This window comes from Charadrius vociferus, unplaced genomic scaffold (genome assembly GCF_000708025.1).
Source record: "Charadrius vociferus isolate BGI_N301 unplaced genomic scaffold, ASM70802v2 scaffold50, whole genome shotgun sequence".
In the NCBI taxonomy this organism is placed as follows: domain Eukaryota; kingdom Metazoa; phylum Chordata; class Aves; order Charadriiformes; family Charadriidae; genus Charadrius; species Charadrius vociferus.
In genome coordinates, this window is record NW_009646445.1 from 188582 (window position 1) to 205026 (window position 16445).

At 46.7% G+C, this 16445-nt stretch overlaps 1 protein-coding gene across 1 annotated transcript in view; it reads left to right on the forward strand.

Annotated features, from left to right (window-relative positions):
* KIAA0247 (KIAA0247 ortholog) overlaps window positions 1-14325 on the forward strand; it is a 46552-nt gene extending 32227 nt beyond the window's left edge. The window contains exons 3-6 of the mRNA XM_009882077.1: window positions 6766-6963; window positions 10220-10358; window positions 11617-12038; window positions 13865-14325. Coding sequence (XP_009880379.1) covers window positions 6766-6963; window positions 10220-10358; window positions 11617-12038; window positions 13865-13890 — 785 coding nt within the window. The 3' untranslated portion in view covers window positions 13891-14325. The remainder of the gene's footprint in view (window positions 1-6765; window positions 6964-10219; window positions 10359-11616; window positions 12039-13864) is intronic.
* Window positions 14326-16445: the final 2120 nt, after the last annotated feature.

Here is a 16445-nt window from a genome sequence, read left to right on the forward strand (position 1 = left end):
GTGACTGACTGAAATACAGTTCAGGTGCTTGGTGCAGAAAAAAGGGGTGTAAGACCCCTGCTAGGATCTGGGAGTCTTAGTTAAAAAAAGAAACGCGCAGTGCCAAGCAGAGAGGTGCCTTTTGGTCACCTCTTGTGCAGTGTTGTACTTGTGTGAGGAAGGTCAGTACCGGGGAGCTTTTATAATTCTGTGGCAATTATCCAGTCAGATTGAAGTATGTTTTAATCTTACATGGTATGTGTAGGTGGAGCGTATGGTACTTGTTCCATGCCACAACAGGCTCATCCTGCTTGGGCTTTGGAAATCTTCTGCTTATCTGTGAATTTCACTCACAGAAATCAAGGCTCAACTGTGCATCTACTGTGGTTTATGTTCTGAGTATGTAAACGCCTCACTTTTATGTCAGCACTCAAAATAACACATACTTCTGTCTGTGGCATTATCTATGACCGTGGCTTACTCTTGTGTATTTTATATTATGTTAGAAATGCTATGTAGCTCTGCATCAGGTCAGCGTTCAGGACTGTGGCTCAGCTTCAGCTTAGCTAAGACATGGAAGATCAATTTCATCCTTTGGTGATTAGGTTAACCAGTTTGACCAACTGACATCTCTTATTGTCTCCAAAGGAAGCCATGTTCCAACCCTTCACAGCTGTCTGAATTTGGTAGAAGAGAAAGCAAGTGGAGCTTGCTACTACTGGCGGAGCCACAGGAATGGGAGCAGGTGAAGGCACAATGTGATGACACTGATTGCAACAAAAAAGAGGTTCCTTAGTGTTGTGCTGCTTCAATGTCAAGTTGCTAGCAGCTATTCAGAGAACATGAGCAGTTAACCTTCCTTTAAGGAGAACAGTATTTTCTCATGTGATCTAGACAGAGAAAAATATGGTGCTTAAAGATGATTTGATGGGAAACTGAGTAGAGGTACATACTGGCTTAGTATTTTTTCATTTATGTATAAAACAAGTCAATATATATTAAATACCTAGTGTTTTGGAACGGCATTTACAGAAACTCCAGTGCATAACTTTATTTCTACCTGTCAATCTGGAAATGACAGCTTTTTTTACCTCTGAACAGAGTTCAGTGATGTTCAAAATGTTTGGACTTCTTGTCAGTTGTTATCTCCTTCCTGTTTTCCAGCAGTGTATGCTGGCAGAGAACCAGCTGTCTCGGGAGATGTCATAAACTTCAGTACCTCTTAGAAACGGGGCCTTTGGGAATAGAGCTGCGCCCCCTTCGCACACGGTGCTGCGATGTTCAAAAACCACTGTTTCTGTGCATCCTCAAAGCTTGATGAATCAAGTTGCTGGGAATAACTTTGCAAGCCTAGGACGTTGGTAACCCCTTAGGAAGTTGATAACTTCTGTAACTTGGCTCTTATTCTCTTCCCTGCTTGGCGTGAACATTTGTTTTAAGACGTCTCATAAGCTCTGGGATACTTCCAGGAACATGTGTTTCAGGGAGGGAGTTGATGAAATTCCTGCATGTTTCTTTGCACTTCATATATATATTGTGAGTCTAGGCTGATGCTGTTGGGAAGGGGGTCAATAGTTACAGTGCATGTACTTAGTGTCCCACAAATTTAAAGGAATTTTTGTAACCTTTTGGGAAGCTTCAGTGTAAACTTGCAAGAAGTAAATCTGGGGGTCAGGGTTTTGCTGTGTCCCTTGAAATCCGCCCAGCTTTAAATGGGGCTGAAATGATGAAAAACTCACCTCCATGGTTTAGTTCACATGCCTCAAAAAGCATCAGTGTGCCAAAGTAATATCCAAACAGCAACACTGTAGCCTGGGGCTGGGCCACACAGCAGCATGCAAACGCTGCTGAGGGTTAAACGCAAGCAGACAGCTTAGGGAGCATGAGCTAGAAGGAGAGCTGGGTCAGGCTGCTCCCAGACCCGGGACCGAACCCTCATGACACAGCCATGCTCTAGAGAGCTAATAAACAGCTCATGCAGGCAGCTATTCCTATCCATCTGCACCTTCTGGCTACAGAGCATAGCCAGGAGGGGGCCGCTCTGGACATGCATTCAGGCAGTAGTTGGCACCCAGCCCTTTTCACCCCTGGTGTGTCAGTGGTTTATTGTGTAAGAAGTGGTAAATGGGTTGCTCTGCCGGGTTCTGTATTGCTGTGGGTGTACCAGTGCTGCAAATTCGGGGCTTAAGCTTTGCTGCTGTTTGAGATAAAGGGTTGTGCAGAATCACACTCTACCTTTTCTTCTGTTAGCCCCTGTTTAGGGTGCACATACAGAGGCAATTTAAAAAAAACATCTTATGGAGCATGTGAAAGCTGAGGGGACTGAAAACTGGAAAGCTCTACTGGAAAGCTGCATTGTCTGTCCTAAGCTTTCTGGGTGCCTGTGTTGGGCTGGGCCGGGCCGTGGTTTGCAGAGGTGCTGAGCTCTCAGAGATGCCAGGGAAACGGAGTTGGTCCAGCAGGGAGCAGAGGTGTTTGGCTTCCTCAGGTTTTTGTTTTGTTTTGTTTTTTTTCAGGTAGCACCAGGCCATCATTTGCCCACCCAACCCTTGCCTGGGCCACCTCCAGCAATCTTTAAAGTGATCAGCACTGTCGAGTAGCCCTCTTCAAAGCTGCAAGCCCCTGAGACACTCAGTTCCCATGAGGCTGCCTGGCAAGGGACGGTTCAGGTGGTCTTCCAGGGGTGCTGGGGTTGCCCAGAGATGCTCAGTCAGGTTGAGGGTGGAGGGTGTTGATGTACTGGCTGCCTGATCTGGATCTCTTTTCCCTAGCACATAAACAGTGTTTTTCTGTCACAGTGAAGGTGACATTTTAAAATACGTGTGATGCTTTTGGATGCTGTGATGACAAATGACTTAAGGAGGTGGGGGGAAAAAAAGTGGGAGGTGACTAATTCTGCAATCTTTTCCTTGTGTGAAGAGGACAAGTCAGGGACAACTGACTGAACACACTTATCAGCTGCCTCTCTCCTTTTGTGCCAAATAGCCTGTGGAGGTGGGGAGGAAACCAATCTGCAGTTGTGTAGCTGCGTATCAACTCCTGAAGCCCTTGCACAAGGAGGCCAAGGCAGGGTTCTGTAGGTAACTGATGTGGTGGTATTTCCAAGCCTTTGAGAGTGATGCTGCAATGTAAATGAGTGCTTCTTTCTTGTTGGCTGGCTGATTTTTGTCCAGAACTCAGAAATCTCATCAGTGTAGGTGGCACTTGACAACAAAAGAGGAATTGAACAGCGAGTCACTGCCTGGTCCAAAAGGGCTTCTGGCACAGTGGCCACACATGAGTATAGCTCAGTAGAAGGGAGTACAGGGGGAATGAACTCTGTTTGCTGCAGCCACTTAGCAGAGAGCAGCTGTGCGTGGCTCCCCAGCAATTCCAGGTGCCTCCTGTGGCATAAAAAGATGTAGGGAAGTTGTCCCATCTGCTCTTAAGTTTCAGCAGCTGCTGTAGCACTGTGGGGTAAAACCCCTGTTGCCCTACTCTCTACTATTGCCTAAAGAGGTACCTGTTAAACTGCTGAGAATATTTGTGGTGCTCAAACAGGTCCCCCAGAATTTAGCAAGAAACACCCCTGTCTTGGGCTGCAGATGAAGCAGGGCATTTGTCTGTGTGCCTGAATGTGAAATGTACTATGAGTCAGTCACTTCAGCTGATCCTGAGTGCTGGACAAGCTTAAAGTGAAAGCAAGTTTTAGCCACATGAGGCTAAGGATTAAAACCTCAGTTACAAAATGGGAAATTATTACAGAAAGGAAAAATAAAGAAACACAGAAGAGGCAACAGTTAATACTCATGAGGCACAGGACAGTGGCTTCTCTGAAGCTTAGTTAAGAATAAATCTCCTCAAGAACAAAGTCTTCTTGAAAGGCTGCTGCTTGGACCCCTGTTAACCTTTTCTCTCAAGAAGTAAATTGAATTGCAGTTATGAAGCTGGCACAACTCATGCCAGAGGGCTTTTGGCTTCACTCAGCACTTCATCTTCGAGTTTACTGGCATTTACAAGGCACTACCTGTGATATATTCACACATGTGATTAGGTTGAAGGGTCACTTGCACTGCAGCAACTGAACAAATTTTTCCACAGTGGAGCACATCTCTAAAGTTTTCTTTTGCTTTGTAAATCTTGCCCCAAATCCAGTTACTTAAACTTTGCCCAGCTGTTTCTCTCTGTTTGTCCCACAGTAAGTGGGGCGCTTAGAGGTAAAACCTAGGAACATGTGCTCAAGGGGTTAAGGGCAGGCCTAGATCACCATGCTGTAATGGGGTAGGGTGGGTGGGATGGTTGGTTTTCCATGCCCCAGCATATCTCAGGAGGGATCTTTCACGTATTTTCTTTTGTGAAGTTTGGGAAGTTGATGTGTGTTTAAAAGGAAAAAAACCTGGCTTTCTCCCTCTTTCAGTCAAGCAGATACGTGGCATCAGTGGCGAGTGTTGGGGCTGTTTTGCAGGGTCACCATGACCTGCCAGAGGAGAGGAAATTCTAAGCAATACAAATATCCTGTTTTCTGTGCAGTTTCCTCATTTGTGATTTGTTAGTTTTACTTGAATGGCTATTGAAATTTCCACAAGAAAATTTCTGGCATGTGCTATGTCTATATCCATTACTCGGGATAGGGGAGAAGCGAGGAGAAATGTAAAGTGCCTTCAGCACTCCAGACTTCACATAGGTAAACAGAGGGGTTTTTAGAAATGTCTTTGTAATATAGCTAAATCCTTTTCAAAAATGGGCTGGACTGTTTTGGTCCTACTGCAGCAAAGCTCTGTTCCCCGTACTGTTGTTGGTATATCTGTGCAAAATAACTAAAATCAGTGTGCTGTGACAGGCTTCCAGGGTGCTTATGGGACAGCTCTGTACCTTGATATTGTATCCACAGTACAGTGGGGTGTTTGCATTCTTCGTTCATTTTAGTAGGAGGTCTCATGCTTTTTCCATATCAGGCTAATAGGAAAGCCTGGTTGTTAGGTCGAACCAGCCTCCAGTGAAACAGCTGTGGGGAAAAGATAGCACCAAGGATTTTCTGGGCCTCTCATGTGGAATCTCTCTTGTGACAAACTTACATGTCACTGTTCAAAAATACCACCAGTTTGATGCCTGCCAACTACGTTGTACTACTGGGGTAACAAGAAGTATTTAGCAGTTGCAGAAGACATACCAGAGGTGAAACTGAGCAGCGTTGGAGCATGTTAAAGATCAGTTAGATAAATTGGATATACATAAATCCATGGGGCCTGATGGGATGCACCCTCGTGTGCTGAGGGAGCTGGGGGAAGTCATTGCTGGGCCTCTCTCCATTATCTTTGAAAGGTCCTGGAGGACAGGTGAGGTGCCTGAGGACTGGAGGATAGCCAATGTCACTCCAGTCTTCAAAAAGGGCAGGAAGGATGACCCGGGAAACTACAGGCCGGTCAGCCTCACCTCCATCCCTGGGAAGATGATGGAGCAGCTTGTTCTGGGAGTCATCTCAAAGCACCTGGATGAAAAGAAGATTATCAGAAGTAGTCAACATGGATTCACCAAGGGGAAGTCATGTCTGACTAATCTGATAGCCTTCTATGACGAAGTGACTAGATGGGTGGATGAGGGGAAGGCAGTGGATGTTGTCTACCTTGACTTTGGCAAGGCTTTCGACACTGTCTCCCACATCATCCTCACAGGCAAGCTTAGGAAGTGTGGCTTAGATGAATGGACAGTGAGGTGGATTGAGAACTGGCTGACAGATAGAGCTTAGAGGGTTGTGGTTAGTGGCGCAGAGTCTAGTTGGAGGTTAGTAACAAGTGGTGTCCCTCAGGGGTCAATACTGGGCCCAGTTTTGTTCAACATATTCACTGATGATCTGGATGAAGGGATAGAGTGTACCAGCAGCAAGTTTGCTGATGACACAAAACTGGGAGGAGTGGCTGACACACCAGAAGGCTGTGCTGCCTTACAGCGTGACCTCGCCAGGCTGGAGAGTTGGGCAGAAAGAAACCTTATGAAGTTCAACAAGGGTAAGTGTAGGGTACTGCACCTGGGGAGGAATAACCCCATGCACCAGTACAGGTTGGGGGCTGACCTCCTGGAGAGCAGCTCTGTGGAGAGGGACCTGGGAGTCCTGGTGGACAACAGGATGACCATGAGCCAGCAATGTGCCCTGGCGGCCAAGAAGGCGAATGGCATCCTGGGGTGCATCAAGAAGAGTGTGGCCAGCAGGTCGAGGGAGGTCATCCTCCCCCTCTACTCTGCCCTGGTGAGACCGCATCTGGAGTACTGTGTCCAGTTCTGGGCTCCCCAGTTCAAGAAAGACAGGGAACTGCTGGAGAGGGTCCAGCAAAGGGCAACAAAGATGATTAGGGGACTGGAGCACCTTTCTTATGAGGAAAGGCTGAGGGACTTGGGTCTCTTTAGTCTAGAGAAAAGAAGATTGAGGGGGGATCTTATTAATACATACAAATACTTAATGGGAGGATGCCAGGGGGATGGGAGCAGTCTTTTTTCAGTGGCGCCCAGTGATAGGACGAGGGGTAATGGGCATAAACTTGAACATAGGAAGTTCCATCTTAACATGAGAAGGAACTTCTTTACTTTGAGGGTAGTGGAGCACTGGAACAGGCTGCCCAGAGAGGTGGTGGAGTCTCCCACTCTGGAGACATTCAAAACCCGCCTGGACTGTAACAATCTTTCTTCTCGGTTTTGGTAGTTTCTTAATTTAGTGGGTGTTTGTAGGTGGAAGTCTGCCTATGTGCCAAATCTATTGTGCAACAGATGTCTTCCGCTGAGATATCCTCCATGATGCTTTGTCTTTTTTTCCAGATTGTCCCCAGCCACCACAGCCTGAGAATGGAGGCTATAAATGCCACCCTAGCCCCTGCAACAACCCTCTGACTTCAGGCAGTGTCATAGAGTATCTGTGTGTCGAAGGCTACATGCTGAAAGGAGATTATAAATACCTGACTTGCAAGAATGGAGAGTGGAACCCAGCCATGGAAGTCAGCTGCAGGCTTAGCCCAGGTGAGTACTCCCCGAATCTAGTGGGACAGTCAGAATTGTCCATACATTGGCTTTTCAGATTGTCCTTAAACACAAAGTCAGTGTGACACTGAGGAAGTCCATACAGCTGCCTCTCATTGCTCCATCAGTTTCATAAATGTAACTTACAAACGCGCCTCTTTATTAGAAATGTCTCCTCTGTAACAACCCATCAGATGTAAGCTCAGAATTCCTCAGACAAGGAGACAGCCTATGGAAAGGAGTATGAAGGAGGCAACTTGTTACTTATGTGGAGCCTCTTATTTTGACAGCTCTCATCCCAGAAATAGGGAAGACCCTAACTGAAGCATTTTCCATGCTGTCTGTTTTTGCTCCTGATGGGTTTGACAGGACATCTCCCTCAGTGGTGTACCTGTATGTGCACATGTGTGTGTGAGTATGTAGAGCCAATCTTCCTTGCGAACAGGTTAACTAACTGTTGGTCTCCTGTGGCAAAGAGCTCGATGGTGCTGCTTTTCACTGTGCTGGCAGGAAAGGAGATAGCTGACACATGATTTCTGCTTCTCTCCAAGTGGAAGCAGACAGCTTTTGTTTTGTGGGTCTCTTCCAGCTGAACAGGAATTCCTCCATCAAAGCAGGAAAGTGAAAAGGTTTGCAGGAAAATGTTCATCATACAGCTCTTAGTTTGCCTATGTCTATTCTGGTTTTGAAAGCATGCACGCTGGATAAAGGGAGAACTCCCTCCACTCTTCAAGTTTGGCTTGTTGATAGAGTCTTACTGCTCAGTCATCCTGTGTCAGCAAGACATATGCTCCCAGATTAAGTCTCATAACCCATAAAGCAAAATGTGTTCGCTTAGAAGGAAACAAAAGAACCTTCTTCAAGCTCTTTATGGAGCTCACTGTGTGTCTGTGATCTCTGGAACATCCTGTCCTGTCCCAAAGACTCTCCTGTCTTCTCAGTGTCTCACAGCCACTCCAGTAGCCCCTTCCTATGATGTATAAGGAAAGGAACTGGGAGTTTACCTGGCAGCAACTAGATCCTGAAGAGGCTTTTCAAATTCAGCGTAAACTTCCTTTCCATAGTGGTTCCCTTTCCTCTTGCTGCACCCAGGCTGGAGAACAAAGCCATGCTATTTCAGGTAGTATTCCTTGGGTTGCGTTCCTCCATGGTGGCACTTGGTCTACATCAGAGCTGAAGAGACTGTGTTGTGATGAGCAGCAGTCCTTCAGATTTCTTTAGCATCACAGAACGGTCAGGGTTAGAAGGGACCTCTGGAGATCATCTAGTCCAACCCCCCTGGCAGGGCAGGGTCATCTACAGCAGTTGCACAGGACGGCATCCAGGTGGGTTTTGAATGTCTCCAGAGTGGGAGACTCCACGTCCTCTCTGGGCAGCCTGTGCCAGTGCTCTGCCACCCTCAAAGTAAAGTAGTTCCTCCTCATGTTAAGATGGAACTTCCTATGTTCAAGTTTGTGCCTGTAACCTCTTGTCCTAAAGGATCAGCATCCTGAAGGATCAGTGACCTTATCAAAAATATGGGGCTGTAAAAGTATGACCCAGTGAAAAAGCCATTACTTTCACAGCACAGGCTTTGAAACAACTGGGCAGGATCAGAGACAACTGAGGTTTAACTAATGGGTATCTTTCACAGGGCAAAAAGGAGGAAGAGGTGGGAAACTGTAGAGAGAAAGGCAGTAGGTCTTAAAATGATTGCTAATGGATAAGATCCCACCTGCTCCATATAGACTAAATGAAATCCCTAGCAGTTATCAGGTGTTTTGTGTAGCCTTTTGACAGTTTATTGTATGAGTTAGTGAGCATCTTGTTAGAATATGAGATGGTGAATGTGCTGGAGCGTACCCTGGGTAGTGAGCAGTTTTACGGCATTGTGTACCGATGCTGAAAACAGAGCACCTCTATTTGCCTACCCTCTTCCCTGTCAGTGTACTCAGTACCCTGAGTAATGTTGAAAATGGAAATCCTTACTCAACCCTATTTGCCATAGGGAAAAACGTACCAAACATTGTTTTTTGCTGGAGAGAGGTCAAGCTACTTCTCAAAAATTTCAGGAAAACAAGTTCAAAACAACTAAACCAGTAGGTTTGTCCTCAAGAGAAGATGAAAAAAATACAAACTTGCTTTCAGTTTACATGCCTTTTTTTGGGCGTAGATTTCAGGCTGTAGTCTTAAAAACAGTGGTCCTCCAGCTTTTCTTCTATTTGCATGTTCTTCTTCCCCTCATCTCTACCCGCAGGTGTGTCCTGTGTCCCCCTGCAGCTTGAGACCTGTGCTCCTGAAGAATGTGTTGAGTGTAGCAAAAAGGAATTGAAGAATTGATACATGGGGATGTCTTGAATGTGAAATGCACACTAGTGTTTGCCGATGGGCAAGTGACGTTTTTCAGATCTCTAACAAAGACATAAATTAGGGACAGAGGCAGCATATATACAGACAGTTATTTGCTCTAGGGAGGTAAAAGGAGTAGTGTAGCATTCTAGGCATGATATGCAGCGCTTAGCAATACCAACTCCAGGCCGTTCTCTCTCCACTCCCAATTTATTCCTGTCTTGCAAGGGACCTTTAAAAGCCAAACTGGTTCCCATACAGTCACACAGTGCAGCTGAGGAAGGATAGGAAGGAGTAATGTGAACAGGGCACATGTATCTCACTGAAAACTCAGCATCCTGAAGCAACATCTGCCTTCCTTCTCTGTTCCCTGGCATGTGTTTGTGTGGGAGAGAAACCGAATACTTGTTGTATCTTAAATATACCCAGCCAGGTGACTTCCACCCTTTCCTTTGGGAGACTGTTCCATTAGCCAAGAAAACCCATTATTTGGAACTTTCCCTATTGTTTGGCCTAAAATATCCTGCTTATTGTGCTAGACAATTATTGGCCTTGCTGATGACATCAGGACGTTTTTTAGCTTTTGCTCAGCCAGTTCTGTATATAACATCACCCTTAGCACCATCTGTCAGTTCCCCTCGCCGGTTTGCACTGCTTTTCTGTTTGCCTTGTGTTTTTCCCAAGGACCCTTGTATGTGCATGTTTTGTTTTAGATTCCCTTTACAGCTGGTGGAGAGGTGTCAGCTTGAGCTCTGAACTGTCCTCTATAAGAGATAGCTGGTGTGCCTTGACTGCGTGGGAGATTCGGGCTCCTCACATGTGCACCAAGTATAGCTCCTGAGGGCAGGCAGTGTGGCTGTTTTTCCTTCCCTATGCAATGATTTAAGGGAGTGGAAAATTTTACCTTGTGTTCCTCTTGGTTTTGTAGAAAAGGACTCTCCCCCAACAATTGGAGTACCCACGCTGTCCATAGTAGCCTCCACAGCAAGCTCCGTCGCCCTGATTCTGCTCTTAGTTGTGCTGTTTGTTTTGCTGCAGCCAAAGCTGAAGTCATTCCATCATAGCAGGTGAGTGTAGCTGGGGTATGGAGGGGCTCAGAGGCACCCTGTTTCTTTGCAGCAGAAACCCATTAAGGTGCTTGGTTTAGGCCTTCATTTTGGAGTGACTTAACTCCTCGCTTCTCCACTCCTGCTTTAATCACCTCAATGGCACCTCTGCCACATGGTCCAGCAGTAGTCTGAAATAGTCATCTGCAATACCCAGGTGGAGTGCCCCTTCTAATATGCCATCTGATGAGTGGTTTCCTTGCTATTTTTCCATGGCCTTGAATGTGAAAAGTTATGATCGATGCTAATCTGGCTATAGATCAATCTCCTGCCTCTTCTAGTCTTGGATAGCTGCCAAAGTGTGTGTCTGGGCATATGTATGTATCTCCCCCGGTTTGTTTGTGAGATCCCATGGACAAATTCTGACAGTACTGTTGATAAGATACACATAACAAATCTGCCGCTGTTCCCTGCTATGGGAGGAGAACCCTCCTGGCCTGGGTTTGTAGATGAGGGGAGGGACTCAGCCGTAACACTGCTGCCAGCTGAGGTCAACAAAGTCACTGTGGACTCTCTCTTCCAAATCAGCTACTTGTACTCCTTAAATAAGAGCAGAGACATGGCTGTCCAGCAGCGGGGAGGTTGAGAGGTGGGGCTCTGGAGTGCGCCCTTTTATGAAGAAAAATCCAAACCACTGGAAAAGAAAAATTCAATCTCGGGACTCTGACTCGTGAGCCTCGGTGATTCACGCTGTGCCAGCTTAAGAGCTATCTGCCCCACCCTGCCAGAGGTTATCTCACCAGCAGCAAAGGTGGCAGAACAGGCAGCAGTGCTGGGTGTTGCAGAATATAGCAGTGTAACAAGCTGGAATCAGCAGTGGTCAGAGCTCTCTTTTATCTGCAGGCTATGACAGCGGAGGGCTCTGAGTCGTGATCTTTGTCAGATTTAGCTATGGAGGCAGGTGAGGTGGGAGGCATTGTAACCTTTTCAGCTCTTGCTGCTAAATCTACCGGGCACTGTGAATTACAGCCCCTGCTCATGTTTATGGCAATTCACAGTAGGGATGCAAGGCCATGGTTGCTCAACCTTGTTAAATCACCGTTCATGTTTCTGTCTGTTCTCCCCTAAATAAGTCAATGGTGAGCATTAGAGTTCTGCTGTGGGGAGGTTGCTAGAGTTCTCAGTAACATATATAAAAATATAAATGCTCAACATGATTTTTTTTCTTTTCCCCTCCCCTCCCTCTTTGGTTTTTTTTTTATTTTTTTTTTTTTTTGAGGCGAGACCAAGGTGTGTCTGGAGATCAGGTCTCTATCATGGTGGATGGTGTCCAAGTGGCCTTGCCATCCTATGAAGAAGCGGTGTATGGCAGCGCAGGGAACTGCATTCCACCCTCGGACTCCCGAGTGCAGATCGTGCTCTCGGAGGGAGCTGGGCAGAACGGAGCCAGAGAGATGCAGCAGCAGGACCAAGGGGCTCTCAACAGCTTTGAAAGAGAAGATGAAGCCCCTGGACATTCTGGACTATGTGAAGCCAGTGGCTCTCAGCGCTCTGAAACTGTTCTTGTGCATCAGGCTGCTACCTCTTCCTGGGTAGCTGGCATGGCTAGCAGTAGACCTGTACAAAAAGAGGTCCAAGATTCAGAAAGCAGTGACATACAGAGCCTTTTATCACTCACTTCCTCCGAGGAATACACAGATGGTACGTGACTTGGGCAAGGAGCACTGAATGAGACCCCTATAGAAGTAGGTTCTGCAGTTGACTACCACGTAGGATGAAAATGGCAAGGAATGCCCCTATGATTTGTCAGGCTCCAGAGAAGCTTTTGAGAAGAGTTGTCCCAGTCTCTGTGGCACATTTCACAACTTAGATGCACAAGCAGTATTTAATACCTTTTTCTGAAGTATGCAGTGCTCTCAGGCTGGGAACCTGGGGCAGTCTGGAAAGACTTGGGGTTCTGCTGCTCACTCTTGTTGTCTTAGCAAAGGATTTGCAGAGAAATGCCAGCCTCCAGCATCACAGTGCAAATGCAGTAAAATAGCTGTGTTTGTGGAAAACAAGTTGGTGGGAGTGGGAGGATATGCTTGGAATACAAACCCTTTGTGATGCTTGGGCTTTTTCATTTTTAGAATGTGTTAGTAGGCAGCTTATTGCCACAGTGCATACAGTGCCGCAGCCTTGGCATGCAAGAAGACCTAAAAGGGATGTGCTTGAACTTAATGTACAGGGCAGAGGGGGAAGTCAGTTAAACAGTCAGTGCATCTTGCATTCTTGACTGCTGTTCTGCCCCAAAGGAGTGGCATTACAATGCTAGAGCTGATGTGAAGCTGCACCTTAAGATTGCTTCTGCAGAGACTGCTGTGTCTGAGGGAAGAAGCGTAACTGGTTTGTAGATAGCTTAGGACATGAGCTATCTACTCCTTTCCATGGTGTCAAGCCCTACAGCCGCTGTAATGCGATCCAGAACCCTTGCAGTAAAACCAGTTAAAGGGGATGTCCGCTAAAGGACAGAAATGGCAACATGTCCTGAGATGGGCATTAAACCTTAAGTGCGTCAACAGCAGAAATTCAAAAGCGGAGCTTAACAAAACACGCCTGCAGTGTAGAAGTTGGAGGATGTTGCCTCTGCACTGTGTCATTTTTATCACTGCCTGAAACATGTATTACCTCTAAGGCTTATTGTACAGTAGAGATTGCCCCTTGCAGCAGGAGAGACCATAAAGCTTGTGCTTATGGCTCAAAGATGAGGAAGCTGCAGCTACTGGAGGAGGTTGCATTTCTTCAGTCCTGGTATTCAGTATTGCGTTTCTTCATCCCTGTCACAGTAAGAAACATGTCTGGGACATTTTGAGGAACTAAAAGACTAATGAGGTCATGGGAGAGAAGGGATGTTTTTCTTAAGGGAAGTTATTACCTTTCCCTAAACAGCATCGGTGAGGCTTTACTGGGAATACTGTTACCTTCTTGTGGAAGCCCCAGTTCAAGAGGATTGTGGAGAGATGTGGACAGGCTCTGTTGGAGGCCTGCCAAGATAGCCAGGGGCTTGTGGGGACTGGCTGGGGGAGCTGGGCTGCTTTAATCTGGTGAAGAAGCAGCTGAGGACCGAGCCAACAATTGACTACAATTACAGGGAGTTGAAAAGACTATGAAGCTAAACTTTTCTCAGCCAAATGATACAAAATGGGGCAGTGGCCACAAGCTGTAACTTGACAGATTCAGATTGGGCATTAGGATAATATTTTGCACTAGGAGAGTAGTGCAGGACTAGATGGGCACCCAGAGAGGTGGTGGAGTCTCTGTCCTTTGAGATTTTCAAGGCTGGAGCTGGCGATGGTCCTGCTCTCTGGGGCAGGTTGGAGCAGAGCCCTCTAGAGGTCCCTTCTGCTGTGTTGTGATGACAGGAAGACCACTGCATTACAACAACATGGAAGTGGGAGCCTGTCTAGCTTTCAACAGTGGTTGTTCTTGGTGTGTGTTGAACTGCAAAAGTTTGACTACTTTTTCTTTTTTCTCTCCCCACCATTCAGATATTCCCTTATTGAAGGAAGCATGAGGCCTGCTGTGTCTGTCTAGCCTTCTCCCTCTTGGATTTCTTCCTCCTCCCCTCCCCCTGCCTTTGGGACAGAAGCACTCTGTGCAGCCTTCCCCATCCTCGCGAGCTGTACCCTGGATACCTCCAAGCAGAGACGCCCTCAGCTGAAGATCCAAAGGATGTCGCCAGGTTGCCTCCTGGATGCACCAGTGGGGTTGGTGCAGCGCTGGCTTCCCCATTCCATCTGCATCAGGGGCTCAAGGAACAGAGTGGATTTGAGCTCTTCTTTCCTCTTCCCCAGCCAGATGTTTGACAGCAGTCTCTGAAGGGCTGCTCTTTTCTCGTGCCTTTCTCCTCCTCACACCGGCTTGTTGCAGCTTGTCAGCCTCTCTAGCCCTTCTGCTGCCCAGAGAGCAGGGCCTAAAGCCGCTTGCTCGCTGGGTGCAGACACAGTTTATATATACGTATATATGTTATATAGGCTCTTCTTCCAGCATCCTCTTTGTGATAGGGCAGGACAAAACGCCTCACTGGGACTGAAGCTGGGCTTGGGAGGGATCCCAGTGAAGGGGCAGCTTGTGATGTCTAGAAGCGCCTCAGATGAGATGGGCTGTGTGACAACTTAGCTGTGCAATAACAGTTCATTGAGAATTGCTAGAGCGCTGAAGGCTGAGAAGTCCAATGTGTAGGAATGCCCTCCGACCCTCTCTCAAAAACCATCTCTGCAGGAGTCCATTCCTGAAAATCGCTTTTGTCTCCTCCTTCCTTCTCTACCTGTGCAGCCCACTTGGTTATGCTGTGTTTCGAGAAGCTGGGACTGGACTGTACTGCCAATAAACCAACCCTTGCAGCTTTGGTCTCGTGCCAGAGCAGCTCCTGATGTTATGTTCTAGAAGGGCCTTGGAGAATGGCCTGTAGTTAGCAGGGTCCAGAAAGCTTGGAAGGTGTGACTTTCAGTTAACCAACTCTGCGTTAACCTAGGAGTTAGCCCCGTTCACTGAGGCATCAGGACTGGAACCAAATTTGTGGCCCCGCTCTTCTGAATCAGCTGTATGTCTCAAAGCTTTTTCGATTAGGATGGTTCTGCACTAAAGCTTAGGTTCCTTTTGGTCAGGTCTCCAGACAGAGGTAACACTCTTCAGATGTAATCTGGAAGTGGTCCAGGGGTTTGAAAATGTCGAGAGAAAAAAAAAATGCCCATAGGTAGTGAATGCCTAGTGCCATTGGTGCAATCCCAAACTACCTTTCCAGCCACACTAGGTACCTTGGTTCTTTAATCCCGGGTAGCTGTCATCTCAGAGGCTAGTGTGTCTTCCTAGCTTCATACAGCAAGAGTCTGCTGTTTTATCCTAATGGGCTTCAGTGGGCCCACAGAGAAGGGCTTCTTCCTTGTGCAGCATTTATAGAGACTCTCCTAAATATAACACAGTTGCCTGTTGCTGTGAGGGAAGGGTGGCTGCATTGACAGCAGTGCCAGAGGACACCTTAGCTTATCCGTGAACCTAAGTTTTGAAGATTGTTTCAAATTCTGGTAGCAGGTAAAAAAAAAAAAATATCCAAAAATACGTATACCTCTGCCCCTCCCAGTTATGTATAGCAGGTCAGAGTATCCTGGCTGCTGTTAAGAGGACACTCTTTTTGCAGGAAGCCATGTACATTTGGGGTAGGTGACCCTATCACAAGAGCGTTGTGGTGGCTGTAAGGTTCTTCACCGGGGAGGTCTGGACACTGTGTTCCCTGGGATTGGTTTCAGCAAGAAGGGTTGGCTTCTTAGATGCATGTACCTTGTCATAACTGTCTTGAAGTAACTAGGGGAGTGTTTGCCCTGTGCGAAGCTGCTAAATTTTTGAGTTGAAGGAGCAAAATGATATAGCCTTACACATCATGTGGCAATATACAGGTAAATAGGGATGCTGGCTTTGCTGCTTTGCTTTTGGTTTTTGATCCTCACCATCCTCATCCTTGTTGTTCCAGGAACATACCATCAGACCGCTTGGTAAAAGCAACACCTTTATATAAAAAGTCACTGTGGCTTAGCTCCAGTTCCTGGAAATGGGGATTGGCCATAGTATCCAGCCATGCACCCACTGCTCCTGTTCCCGACTAGCTGTAAAATCCCAGGACACCTGGGACAGCGTGTGCCTGTGGATAAAAGAATTCTATTTTCCCTATCCTTGTTTTAGAGGGATGGTATTAATTTAAAAATACAGTATTTTAAACGTCCTTCCTTATTGCTCATGTTACCTTGCATTAACACAAGGATTTGATAAATCCGGTTTGGCTATTTTTTGTTCCGTTTGGATGATGAGCATCCCATGTTGTTTTGCAGTGGGCTGGGGTGTCTCAGCTTCAAGTACTGTACAGGGCGAATGTTGTTTACACATCTGCTATTGGAATTTTAAAAAAAATAAGCATGGGAATGTTTGTATTTAGTTTTTAACGCCTACCTTGGAAATGGTCTAAGCTTGAGCAAATTGTCTCATTCACTGGTTTCATCAGGGCAGATGGGGAGGGATCGAGCGCGTGTAGTGGTAAGGTTGAAGGAGTGCGGAGCGAAGAATACGTGACTTCTTTCC